The 12,617-nt window shown below is 50.9% G+C and overlaps 1 protein-coding gene across 4 annotated transcripts in view; it reads left to right on the plus strand.

The window, feature by feature from the left end:
- PLA2G2C (phospholipase A2 group IIC) overlaps positions 1 to 12,617 on the plus strand; it is a 91,250-nt gene that overhangs the window by 70,696 nt on the left and 7,937 nt on the right. For 2 of the 4 annotated variants that reach the window (XM_072828042.1, XM_072828045.1), the window contains exons 1-4: positions 29 to 196; positions 7,127 to 7,227; positions 9,143 to 9,287; positions 10,958 to 11,061. In XM_072828042.1, coding sequence (XP_072684143.1) covers positions 114 to 196; positions 7,127 to 7,227; positions 9,143 to 9,287; positions 10,958 to 11,061 — 433 coding nt within the window. In that variant the 5' untranslated portion in view covers positions 29 to 113. Of the gene's footprint in view, positions 1 to 28; positions 197 to 7,126; positions 7,228 to 9,142; positions 9,288 to 10,957; positions 11,062 to 12,617 lie in introns of those variants that run through there. The other 2 variants (XM_072828043.1, XM_072828044.1) reach the window with 1 other exon arrangement.

A 12,617-nucleotide genomic window follows, 5' to 3' on the forward strand; every position in this document is an offset into this window, starting at 1 on the left:
CTGGCTCCCGTGACCTCGGGGCAGGCCCCAGCCCTTCAGTGTTCCCGGCTTGGGGGGCAGCTGCTGGACTGGTTTCCTGCGAACCCTACAGGCTGCCAGGGTGCTTCTAGGGCATGGGTCCAGCTGGGGCCTTGTCTGTCCTCAGGGCAACCCCTCCAACTTCCTCATCAGCACCCCCACTTCCATCCCTTCCTTGGTATCAATTGCATCTGCCCCTGCTCTGCCCCTCCTCACCTCTACCCCTACGCTTCTGGCAACCCCAGTCACCGCTACCCATTTGTCTTTCACCCCACGGTGGAAACCCCAGCCCGTTGCCCTGTGCCCTTTCTCCCCGCCGCGGCCTACCTCTTCCCTGCCCTGTCCAGCCCGAGGCCCTCTACCCAGACCATTCCCTTAGGAGAGTCCCCCTTGCGCTTCTCCGGGGGCCTCTCCATCCCTCCCACCTGAGGGCTGATGGAGTTTCCATCCATCAGTCCACCCACACCCAGGGGCTGGAGAAACCTTGACCAGCCGTGGTCCTGGGGGTAATGGAAAGATGTGGTCTCCAACTTCTACTGGACCCTCAACACTTCAGAAGAAATCCTTCCACTTCCCACGGTTCCGTCCTGTCTCCTCTCTCCTCCGCGGTGACTTCAGACCCGTCCTCTCTCCTGAAACCTCTCCTCTCTTCCCTCTCCCTGCCCCTCCTCCCACATAGAAGAATCCCTACTTCCCTCTTCAGGGAGAAAGTAGAAGCCATCCTATGGAAGCCTTCTTAATGTCCTGCCATCAGACTACACACTTGCCTGCCTTCCTCCCTCTCTCCTGCTCGAGTGGGAGGGGACACGTTCTCTGACTCTGTCCAAGACCTACGGCTCCTCCAGACACCACCCCTACCCCCACCCCACCCCCAGCCAAGCCAGTTCCCTGCCACAGGGCCACACTCCAGCATTGCTCCTGCTGTCCCCGATACCTGGAAGATCCTTCTCCATCCTCCCCACACTTGGCTTCCTCCTTTCTTTTGCCTAATGCCCACTCACCCTTCAGATCCCAACTTGATGGATGAAGACTCTTCCAAAATGGAATTGAGATGGCTTCAGAAGGAGCCCTTACTGGACTATTATTGCCTGCCAGGCACTGTTCTAGATTCTTGGAATATGCAGATGAATAATTTTGTGACTACATTATTGGAAGATGATGTTAGTAGACATCCAAGAACCAAATTATCAGTGGAGAGGATTAGGATTCATTACCTAGCATTGTGGCCAGATATTTGCTATCTAGTGTATCCCAGACGCATGGACGCAGGATTACAGTAGGGCACAACTCTGACCCACCCACAAGATGGTCACAATTTGGTTAAGGAGGCCTGTCACACACCCCTAAAGAGTTACAAATCAGATTGTTTTCCATACAGTTTGAGCCAAGAATGGAAGAGCGGGCGCAGGCTGGACGTGATGATGTGCCAAGCGATTGGTGCTGACAGGAAGTTTTTCAGGCCCAGGGAAGGAGGGGATCATTTCAGCAGTGATGTTTCTTCCCATCTCAGAAAAGCAGTACCTGATTGTGGGAGCTGTTGGGGGGCAGGCCTCCTGCTAGGGTCACCCGCTCACCCGCCCTGGACATCCAGGGTGGCATCTGAGGCCCCAAGAGGTTGCAGGAGGTGGCGGTCTTAGGAGCTGTTGGCTTTGCAGCTCCATGCTGGTGGCTTATTTCTTGTAAACGATTCTGTCAGAAATATCTAAGCAATGCTCTTCAGGCCTTCGACGCCCACCCAAAAAAGATTAAAGTAGATTCTTCATCAGCTATTTTAATATCACCTAAGAATTATGCAATCTTTTGGAAAATCAAATTTGCTTCTCACCGTGTGTGTGTGTGTGTGTGTGTGTGTGTGTGCGTGCGCAGGGAAATGGTGCTTAGGCCTAAGGTCTGTTTAATATTTAACAGTATGGGCCCTTTGGTCTCTGGTGCCATGTGATGTGCAGTGCCAGGGGGAGGCTGGAGGGAAAGAAAGGAAGCCAACTCGCCAATTGCTGTGCCTTCCTCCTCTTTAAAGAGATCTACCTTTGTCTCCCCTTTTCCTTTAAAGAGCGTGTCTTCAGAAGACAAACCCTATAATGCCTGGTCTCTGGTGGAACCGCAAAATGGATTCTCAGGAAATGTGGCCAGAGGTCCCTGCACCACCAGCTTAAATGTGGACTCATCCTCCTTTCCAGCCACGGTTGCCTTACTCCTCCACTGACTCCATGAGTTCCAGCCAGCTTGTTCCCCAACTGGGCCTTCAGTCTTTTCATCTCCAGGGTCTTTCTGCTCTTGCCTGCCCCACCCCACTTCCTTTCTCGAAGTTAATCCAAACTTACTGATCCCCTGTTAAAAAGTCTCCTTTTTCACGAAGGCCTTTCCTGACCACCTCCTCCCCACCCCCAAACTTCATGGGCTTTGGCTGATCCCTTTTGGTCTAGTGGAACATGCCCAGGATGGCACCATGCACCCTCACTACGTCAGTTCCTCCCATCTTCAGTGCTCTCTTCCAGAAAGGCATCATTGGTCTCCTTTGCCATAGAAAACAATTGACCTCAGGGTCCCTCAAGTTAATGAGTGGGAGAGCAGCTCCAGAACCCCAGTCTGGCTGATTCCAAAGCCCACTCTCTGTACCCCCAGAGCCCCACCCCGGCATTCCCACATGGCATCTTTACCTGTACCTACCTATTGCACTGGTGGTGAGGTGGCCGGTATGGCCCCTGGAGTCCAGGCTTGAGTGTGAATCCTGGCTCCACCGCTTGCTAGCTGGAGACCTTGGGTAGCTGATGACACTTCTCTGGACCTCAGTTTCTATCTCTGTAAGAATGTAGGTGGTAAGAATGGGAGTGTGGCAAGGGTGAAATCAGATTCAACCTGGAAAGTTCTTAGCACAGTGCTGGGCACTTGGTGAGCACTTGGTGAGAACTAGTGCTCATTATCATGTTGGTCTCATCCTACAATGTGCCCCTGCTTTAGTAGGGTATGAGCTCCTACAGGGAAGGAGCCTGTGCCTGTGTCTGAGTCCCCTGCTTGGCTGACACAGTGCCTGCTTCATGGTAGGTGCTCAGCAAATCAGAGTTAAATTAATGAAGAGGCAATGCTGATTCCATAGCTGGCTTTTCCACTGAGGGACTGGCTAGGTGCCACTTGGTATCCCCCAGGGATATCTAGTTTGAAGTCTAAATGACCTCCCCCAGGTCTGGGCTCAAGGCAGGAGCTTCCGTCTCTTGGCAGCTGGTCCCCAAAGAGCAGTTGGCCTCTTTTTGAACTAGCAGCCTCTAGATTTTGGAGTCTATACCCAGTGTCCTATTCTGTCCTCGATCCCACCAGATGTGTCGATTGAGACCACGGATAACCTTGATCTCAGAGGGGGGGACCAGGTGTGTGCTCTGGTAGGGAGGCCCAGAGGCTGGCACAGTTACTATATATCCTGATGTTTTGGCTTCCCAAGGGGACCTGCAAAAGGGAAGTTTCTGGGTAATGAAATTTAGCTCTTAAAGTACTACAGGTTTCTACGGTTTCCCCATATTATTGGAAAACATCCATAATGTTCTCCTTTCCTGTCTTCTTAAACAAAACATAGCAAACATGGTAACTCACCTTGGCTACTGTTGACTAATCCCAGGTTGTTATCTCTGGAACTTGTTGAATCTTGCTGGCAATCCACAGGGGGTCAGGCGCATTGTCTCCACCTGACAGATGATGCAGCTAAGGCTCAGTGCACTTCAGTGGCTTTGCCAGGAAGTATAGAGCCCTGCTCCAACCCTCTTCTCCAACAGAGAATCTGAAGTTATTTGCCTTGCGCCTTTGCAGTCTCTTATACAATGCAGCCTTTTCTTGACGACTTGACATCAATAATCACTCCAAGCTGATGTAGCTAGAACCATCTGCCCCTACACTCGGTGGCCCCAGGTCCATAGGCTTGGTCAGTTCTTGTTTTGATCACTCCTGTCTCTCCCTTGCCTGCCTGCCTGCCTGCCTACTAACAGCCGCCACTGTAATCCCCTTCCTGTTCTTCCGCTGGGGCCGAGAAAGAGAGGCTGACCCCTTGCTGGCATCGTGCCTCAAATAAGAGTGTTCGTGGCATCTGCTTGGATGCTTGGGTAGTTTTGGTTTTGTTTTCTCAGCCCTGTTTTAGATAGGTAGAGCCCCTCGGCCCAATGACCCACAGGGAAGCAGACAGCTAAAGGTTAGGGATGCCGCCTTTGGTGTTGACACACCTGAGTCGAGTCCTGGTTCTGTCGATTTGCAGGACAAAATGCCTAACCTCTGCCAGTCTCTATTCTTTCATCGACAAGCTGGGTTCATCATCTAGGCCACGTTGGGAGCATTAAAAGAGGGTTTAAAGAGATAATCTACAAGCTGTGCTTAGCCCCATGCTGGCCCCCAGTAGGGGATAGTTTTGTTTATATTTCTGTAACTTGAAGCATGATCATATTCTGATCATTCATGCATTCATTCATTCCTCAAATATTTATTTACTTCCATCTCTCCATGCCTGGCTTCCTTATCTGCACCATGGAGGTAATAGCAGTATTTCTCCAGCTGAAGGCCGTGAGGACTTAATGAGTAACTGTATGTCAAGTGCTCAGAAGCCACCCAGGGTGTAAAAATGGGACACCACCAAAAGTTCCCATCCTCACCATCAGTACTAGTGTGTGTCAGGCCCCACCTGTGCTGGTTAGGTACTAGGGATAAAGAGGTGAACAAAATAGAATGATCTTTCTTTCCTCCTTATTTACTCCACGGGGAGAAAAGCCAACCCATGTGTCAGCATAGTCTGTAAGATGAATTGGTGGGTCTGAGAGCGGTAGCTCACGGAGACCTGCCAACTTGCTGGCTGCTCCCCCAGAGGCTGGCATTGGAGTCCATGCTGCCTTCCCTACCATGTTCTTGCCCTTCATCAGATCCCTGGGCTGCTGGCCCTGTGCTCTTGCTTTGGGCTCAGCACAATCTAAAGCACCTGCAAGCAATCAGTCAAAGGGACGAGCCATGCCGGTCTTGCCTAAGTCATAGTGTGAAGGCCGGTGTCTGTGAAAATGCCTCAGAATGCCACATGGGCAAGAGGTCTAGGCAGGGAGCCTGGCGAAGTAGAAAGAGCACTGAATTTGGAAGTTGGGACCAGAGGTTCAGTCCTGGTCCTGCCACTTGGTAGCTGCGTGTCACTTTTCTCTGAACCTTGCTTTTCTCAACTGCCAAGCAAGAAGGTGATAGGCTCTACCTAGTAGGGTCACGTGGGGAGCAAAGGAGTGGAATATAAATTTAAGATAATTCAAGTCCCCTTCAAACCCATCCTTTTGGACGTGAGTTCACTGCTTATCACTCTACATGGGCTTAGATTGGCCTCCCAGGACACAAACCCTGAGACAGAGAAGTGCATTCTCAGGAGGCTCCTAGGAGAGACACCTGTCAGGAAGTGAACAAAGCAAGACTGGAGAGAGGGAGAAGCTGACACACAGGAAGAAACTGATGTTCAGAGAAGCTGACACACAGAGGGAGAAGCTGGCACACAGAGGGAGAGGCTGGCATACAGAGGGGAAAGCTGGCATACAGAGGGAGATGCTGACATGGAGAAGCTGGCACACAGAGGGAGAAGCTGATACAGAGGGAAAAGCTGGCATATAGAGGGAGAAGCTGACACACAGAGGGAGAAGCTGACACACAGAGGAAGAAGCTGGCATCAGAGGGAGAAGCTGACACACAAAGGGAGAATCTGGCACACAGAAGGAGAAGCTGGCACAGAGAGAGAAGCTGGCACAGAGAAGAAGAGCTGGAGCACAGAGAGACACTGATTTCATTACCAGTAACGCACCCAGGTCCCTTTCTTTGTCTCTCCAAAACATCATCACCTGCTCATTTAAAAGACGTATGTGCCTTCTTCTTGGACTAAACCATCACACGGTTATTTTTGCAGATTCAGAAGAGGAAAGGGAGCCAGCCCAGAGAGATGGAACCTAATTTAAAAACCTCCCTGCGGCACTTGAAACAGAGACTGGCTGGGACCAGGACTGGTCAGGGCCTAGCCGGACAGCCTCCAGCAGAATCTGGGCAGAGAGGGCCAGAGGTAGCAAAGACCCCTGATGAACTGGCCCTGGGGCTCTGCAGCAGGACACTCATTTTGAAGTTTTCCTGGGAAACTTTGTCACAGAGAGTAAATCTAGCCAAAGCTCTGTACCTGCCAAATTCTCTGGGCTCAACGGAGCTATTGTTCATACTCCAAGTCCTGCTGTTATCAGATCTAGCCTGATTTCTGATGGGCCACATCAAGACCACTTGAATTTAGAGAGAGCTGTTGCCAGAACGGGGGTAGGGGTGGGGGTGGGTCCTTGGGATGACAGGGGATGCCCAGCCCTCCTCTGTTGTCCTGTGGGAAGCGAGCCATGTATGGGGACCCTTACTGTTGCTAAGAGTAATAAGAGGGGTACGTTTCGCTGTCACAGCATTTCACAGTATTGAGCAGCTTTACCTCCATTGTTTCCATAGGTCCCCCCAAGTCGTGAAGCTGGGGGTTATGTGGATTCAAGGAAGCTGTTCTGACTCTTGTTTCTCTGTCTCTAAAACTACTACAGAGCCTTTCAGGTTATAAGGATTAACTCATGGAATACCCGTGAAGACCCTAAAGAAAACAGTACCTGGCATTAAGTCACGTCTTAATAAATGTTCGAAATTACTGATAGGAATTTTAGACTCACTTGATAGGAGAGGAAGCCAAGATTCAGAGGGGCTAAGCTCCTGAATGAGATACCTGATACCAAGGAAGAAAGACATGGGCAGGGGCCCACCGTGCAGGTGGGGCTAGACTTCCTGGCGCGAGATTTCCATCATGGACCCCCCCCCCCCACCCACCCCAATGACTGTAAACTTGGGAACAGAGGAAATGCTGACTCCTCAAAAGAAAAAAATAAAAAGAAGGAGTTGAAGGGATGATGTTGCCAGAAAAAGAAAAGAAATACTTGCACTTTTCAGACAACTGAGTCCTTCGTATCTTTATATTTAGGTCTAAATACCAGAGGGGGGATCATATTCAAAGATAAATAGTTTTGAAAAGGATCCCTTTGCTCTGAGCCCTGCACTGTGATTGGGGTTTTGCACCCACATGGCCTCACCTCATTTTGGTCTTTTTCAGGAGTTCAGCTGGCAGAGGAAGGTGTGATCCTGGTGCCTCTGACCCCCTGGTGTCCTCGGGAATGAAGGCCTTTGGGGTTCTTGTGGTCTTCGCCTCCTGCTGTAAGTAGTATGGAGCTGAGAGAGCTCCAGGGCGTCCTCCTGTCTGGGTGCTTCTATGTCTCTGGGTGGCCCCTCCTGATATGGTGTCGAGTGAGGGGAAAATCAGGTGTCACTCAAAAGAGAATCAGGAGTGGAACAGGCTCCCACCAAAGTCCTCCTCCTTCTGTTTCTTCTACAGAATGGATTGGCCCCAGAATTGGGACCTCAGAAGACTTCTAGAAAATCAAAGATTCCTAACCATTTGCCAAGAAAAAGGGTCTTTGACTACTGTTTTACCACACACCCCCTTTGGGAGCCTTTTTTTTTTTTCCTTTGGATGCTGGTTGGCTTTGTTTAAAGTCATGTAGATTCCAGAACAAAAGCACAGACATATATCGAGCTAATTTAAGGACAATTAATGCTCATCAGAAAGGCTCTCATATGGTGACTTATGGAATAATGTGTAATTATAAGTCATTGCTACCAGGAGATCAGATAACACACCTCTGCAAAGTGAAAAAGAACTTACTAGGAAACAGTGTTGGGTTTGTTGGGAAACGCTCTGACTCTGGTTTGATGAGTTTGATTAGTAGAGATTTCTCGGGGTCTGTTTTTCTGTTTCAGCTGCGTAGCTTTCGGGTCCCCAAGTCAAAACGCCAAAAGCAGAGCTCCCGTATTCCCTTAATCCATGGTGGAATTTACAGTTTTCAAGATCATGGTGGGTTTGGGGGGGTCCCCATAGGCAGGGAGGACCACTTCCACAGCCCCCGCGGTGACCCCCCTCCCCAGATCAGTGCCAGAGGCGACCCTGTTCTCTCTCTCTGGTGCAGAAGGGTGGAGGGGGGTTGCTGCTTGGACAGCAGTGACCACCCCAAGCTTCCATCCCCTCTGCAGTGCTTCACGACAACAAAACCCGCAGTTTCACAAGGGAAGTCTCTCGTGAACGTTTCCCAAAACCCTCTATCTCCGTTTTTCTTCCTTAAGTTCATGTTTGCATGTTATTGTATCGCAAAATGAATATCTGCAGGCAATGAAAAAGTAAAATAAGTGATTATCAACAAGATAAAGCCACCTCTCAGCCCTCCCAGGCCCACCTCTCATCCCTCCCAGGCCCCAGAGGCAACCGCTCTTAAGAGCCCGATATACATGCTTCTAGGCTTTTCCACACATACATTTCAAATGTTTTAATAGAAAAGTAATGCATGTTCATTGTAAAAAAAAAAAAAAAGTCAAACAGCCTTAAAGTATATAAACGGTGCCTCTCATCTTCTCCACCTACTTCCTCAATCCCACTGCCCAGAGAGATTGCTATTAAAAGTAGATGTTTTCAAGTCACCATTTAGTTATTCTCCCGTCAGTGGATATGTGGGTGGTGTTCAATTTTTTGATACCACAAGGGACGCGCTGCAGCAAATATCCCTGTGTGTGTGTGTGTGTGTGTGTGTATATATATATTCTTCCCCCACTTTCATAAACATTCTGTAAAAAAAAAAAAAAAAAGTAGATTGAGGGTATCTTTTCTGCCTCTTAAGTATTTTGTGTCTCCTGGGAGATTATAATTGCCTGATGATATTTGTAGGTTTTGGCATCTCAGGCTTTGAACTTTTCCCGTTAATGTTGTATCAGACCCAAGGGTGTTTCTGCCTAGGATGGTGGTTTTTCACTTTGCGGGGGAAGACATGGTTGGCAGTAATGTCCCGAACATCATGGAACCCGGGTTCTCAGCCTCAGCTAGCAGGAAACTGGCTGTGGGACACAGTGTTCGGATCCTATTACCTTCCCCATGAGAGGGGCTGATGATCCCAGCCGTGCCCACATATGGGGGCATGTTTTGGGGTCTCCTGATGTCCTGGATGCAAGCCCTCTGGGTACAGGTCGCCAGGCTGGGCTTGTCCTCACCACCCTGTTGTCTTCTTTCTTATTTTCTCCCCGGCAGTGATGTCTCCTGCCCACAGCAGCTTCTGGCAGTTTCAGAGGATGGTCAAACACATCACAGGGCGGAGCGCCTTCTTCTCGTATTATGGATATGGCTGCTACTGTGGTCTTGGGGGCAAAGGGACCCCCATGGATGACACTGACAGGTGAGTCCAGAGGCTCCAGGCCTGCCTTCCTCTGATTTGCACTGAAACCCAAGCCTTCGGGGTGGGGTGGGGGGGGCAGGGTGTTAGGACTCTCGCACTGCAAGGAGCAGAAGCCCGTCTGGTTTGCCGCTCTGCAGCCGCCATCTTGAAGCTCTTGTGTTGGAACAACACGCCCCGAATTCTCATTTTGCACCAGGCCTCGAAAATTATCTAGTCAGTCCTGCTCAGAGCCCCAGAAACATTTGCACTTCTCAAACGTCACAGCAAACGTGATCTTCTCTCAGCAACCCAGTTTTTAGGATTAGAGCACAGCAAGACTGCCCTGCTGTCTCCCGGGCCTAATTCCACATTCCGGGAGAGAGAATCCCGGTGGCCCAGTTTGGAAAAGTTGTCCATCTGGGCGAGGCCACATGGTCCAACGTGGCTGCCAGGCCTACTCTTCAGCATGGGGATGGGGAGCGTGAGTCCCAAGAAAAAGTGGAGGTTGGCATAACCTGGCGAGGGCATGGGGAGGTAGGTGACAGATAGTTTGCACGTCATTCATTTGAAGGGAGAAGCCAGGTGTTTCTTGCCACTTTGAACCTCACGTGGACAAATACGTACCTGCTGCAGGGACTGAAATGTCGCTCTTGGAGCTTGATTCCTCTGGGCTGGACTCCTGAGAGCATGGAATATTCTAGCGGGAGGGACCCCAGAGCCCTGCAGGGGACCTGACACTACCCATCATGTGTGATTTGCATATAGGGCCTAACTTAATCCTTACATCCAGTGGCCCGGGCAGTTACTATCCCCATCTTACAGGCGCCAACCGTCAAGACCTGCTAAACCTCCTGGCAATGTCTAAAGACACACCAGCCCCTGAGTGGCCAAGTCAGGATCTGAACAAGAATTTGCTCATCCCCCAGTCCCGGCCCATTGAGGCTCTGCGCCTCCCCTTTCAAGCCCAAAGGCTGATGAGAATTTTAAAGCACCATGAGACAAAGATGACAAACAGCAAAGAGCCCACTTGCAGGGAGTGATGAGGACAGGAAGGACCGAAGTGTCTGGTCCGGAGCATTTGCTTTTCCCTGTCTTGGAATCCAGCCCCCGGTCTCGGCCCTCCTGCCCTTCCTTCCCTGGCCAAGGCAGGCCCACCTGTTTTCTCTTCTTGGTGCTCTCCCTTTTCCTGCTCCAGGCCACTTTGAACATCGTGAGAACAAAATCTAAAGGACTCTGGGGGTTTTTGCTGAGCCCTGTCTCCTCAGGGACTATCACAGTGCTTGGCACATAGCGGGTGCTTAGGAAAAAGTTCATTCCATGAATGACCGAGTCCCACGGACCTAGGTTTTGGCCCCAGGTCTCTCATTTTCCAGCTGGATAATTTTAGGAAATTCCCCTCTTAGGATCTCATCTCCTCCTCTACAAAAGAGGGATGATGATCACACTTCGCGGGGTTTCATAGAGGAGCTAATGAGGTAGCAGAAGTTTCTAGAAAGAGCTCACTGCCAGTTAGTGGTTATGTTTATATTGTTAATATTTTTAGGGACTTCCCTCCTTATTGTCAATGCCGTCTCGCTCCAGGGAGGAGATGGGGGAGTCCTTTCCAGATTGCACCCTCCGTCTCCACCCTGCTGATGCCCCAGGGCCCACCCACTGGGGAAACCCCTCACCCCCTCTGGTCTGGCCCCCAGATGCTGCCTGGCGCATGATTGCTGCTACGGGAAGCTGAAGCAGCTCGGCTGCCAGCCTGTGCTGAACGGCTACCAGTTCCACATCGCCAACGGGACCGTGGTTTGTAAGTAGCCCTCTCTATGGGGAAATGGCTTTGAACCCGGGCCTCTCCTTAACGTCTGCCTCCTGGCAGAGGCGTGCTTTGTGACAAAAAGTGACAATTCTAGGAATCAGAGCTTCCTGGGAGCCCTTGCTTGGTCTCTGGTCTCTCCTGTCCACGCTGTCTCTCTAGCACCCTCTGGGAGCATGCAGCCCCATGCCTGGGGTATAGTACTTGCTCAATAAATAGTTGTTGACTTCAGATTACACTGAATCTTGCAGCTTTGCCTGGCAACTGTTGCCGTTGAGAACATTCCTCCTTAGGTCTGTCATGTGTCACCTAAGCAGCTCATCTGTCTTTCGGTTGGACAAATATTTGTTAAGGGTGACTACATGCCAAGCATGGGTAGGTGCCCTGGGAGACACAAAAGTAAATAGGAAGGGTCAGGGAAGGGAACTCATGTGTCATCGAGGCCATTCAAGGAAGAGAGCAAAGGACAGGGTGGGCCAGTACTGAGTGTCCAGCAGGTGGGGAGTGGCCCCTGATACCCTAGAGCATATCTCTGGGGCTGCTAGGGTGTGGGTGTGTGTAGGGCAAGTTTGGTCAAAGCACATTTGAAGTCACTGGGCCTTCTCGTGAATGCCCTTCATTCCAATGGCACCAGTGGTTTGAATGCCCTTTAGGGCAACTGGCTTCCTACCTGGCCTTGTGGAGGTGCATGGACCCCTTTCCTCCCTGTGCGTATTTGTGCTCAGCTATGAATGTGTCGTAGTTCACCTGTCTCTTCCCCAGGTGAGGGAACCGCCACCTCCCTTCCCTTCCTCTCTGCTCAGAGCCCAAACCCCAGCGCCTCCTACCCAGAGCCCCAGCTCAGGACACAGCAAGATTGACCAAGCGTTAGGGCTGTGGGGTGTCCGTGGTCCAGTGATGAGACCTGAGTCTTGGGGGGTGGGGGGCTCAGACCCCTGCTTCTCAGCCTCCATGGCCCCCAGCCCCCAGGCACACTGTCGACAGGGAGAATCCTCTTTTTCCCACGTGAGTTCAACGAGGCTTCTGTGTCGGAGCTCTCTGGCCATGACTGTGCTCACACCAGAGCAATGCGTCTTCTGGGAGGTCCCCCAGGCCGCGTGCAGGGGATGGGATCCGGACCTAGTGAGGGGTGGGGGCCAAGGGAAGGAGGTCGGAGGTTTCCCCCAAAGTATTGTTGACTTTGGCACATGATGCCATTGGAGGCAGAGACCGACTTTCTGGCAGCCTCTTCCCACCTTTCCGGGCCTCACCTGGCAGGAGTCGGGGTTTGGACTGGGTGCACACACACACAAAAGGGGCTTCTGACTCTTCTCAGCCTGGTTTATGGTCTCACTTCCCTATGGTTTCTTCTCATCTCTTTTCCTCTTGATCATAACATATGTCATGTCAAGCGTTACCTTAAAGTGCTTGAAAAGTTATCACTTTTAGAGAAAATGTACTTGAGGAGCTCTGTCCTCTGATGCCCCCATAAGGTTCAGGGACTGAGGAAGAAGGGAAAAGGTGATCTGAGGAGGGAAGTGGAAATTCAGTAGGTGCAGAAGACCTGCCTG

Source organism: Canis lupus, chromosome 5 (genome assembly GCF_048164855.1).
Source record: "Canis lupus baileyi chromosome 5, mCanLup2.hap1, whole genome shotgun sequence".
Lineage (NCBI taxonomy): Eukaryota > Metazoa > Chordata > Mammalia > Carnivora > Canidae > Canis > Canis lupus.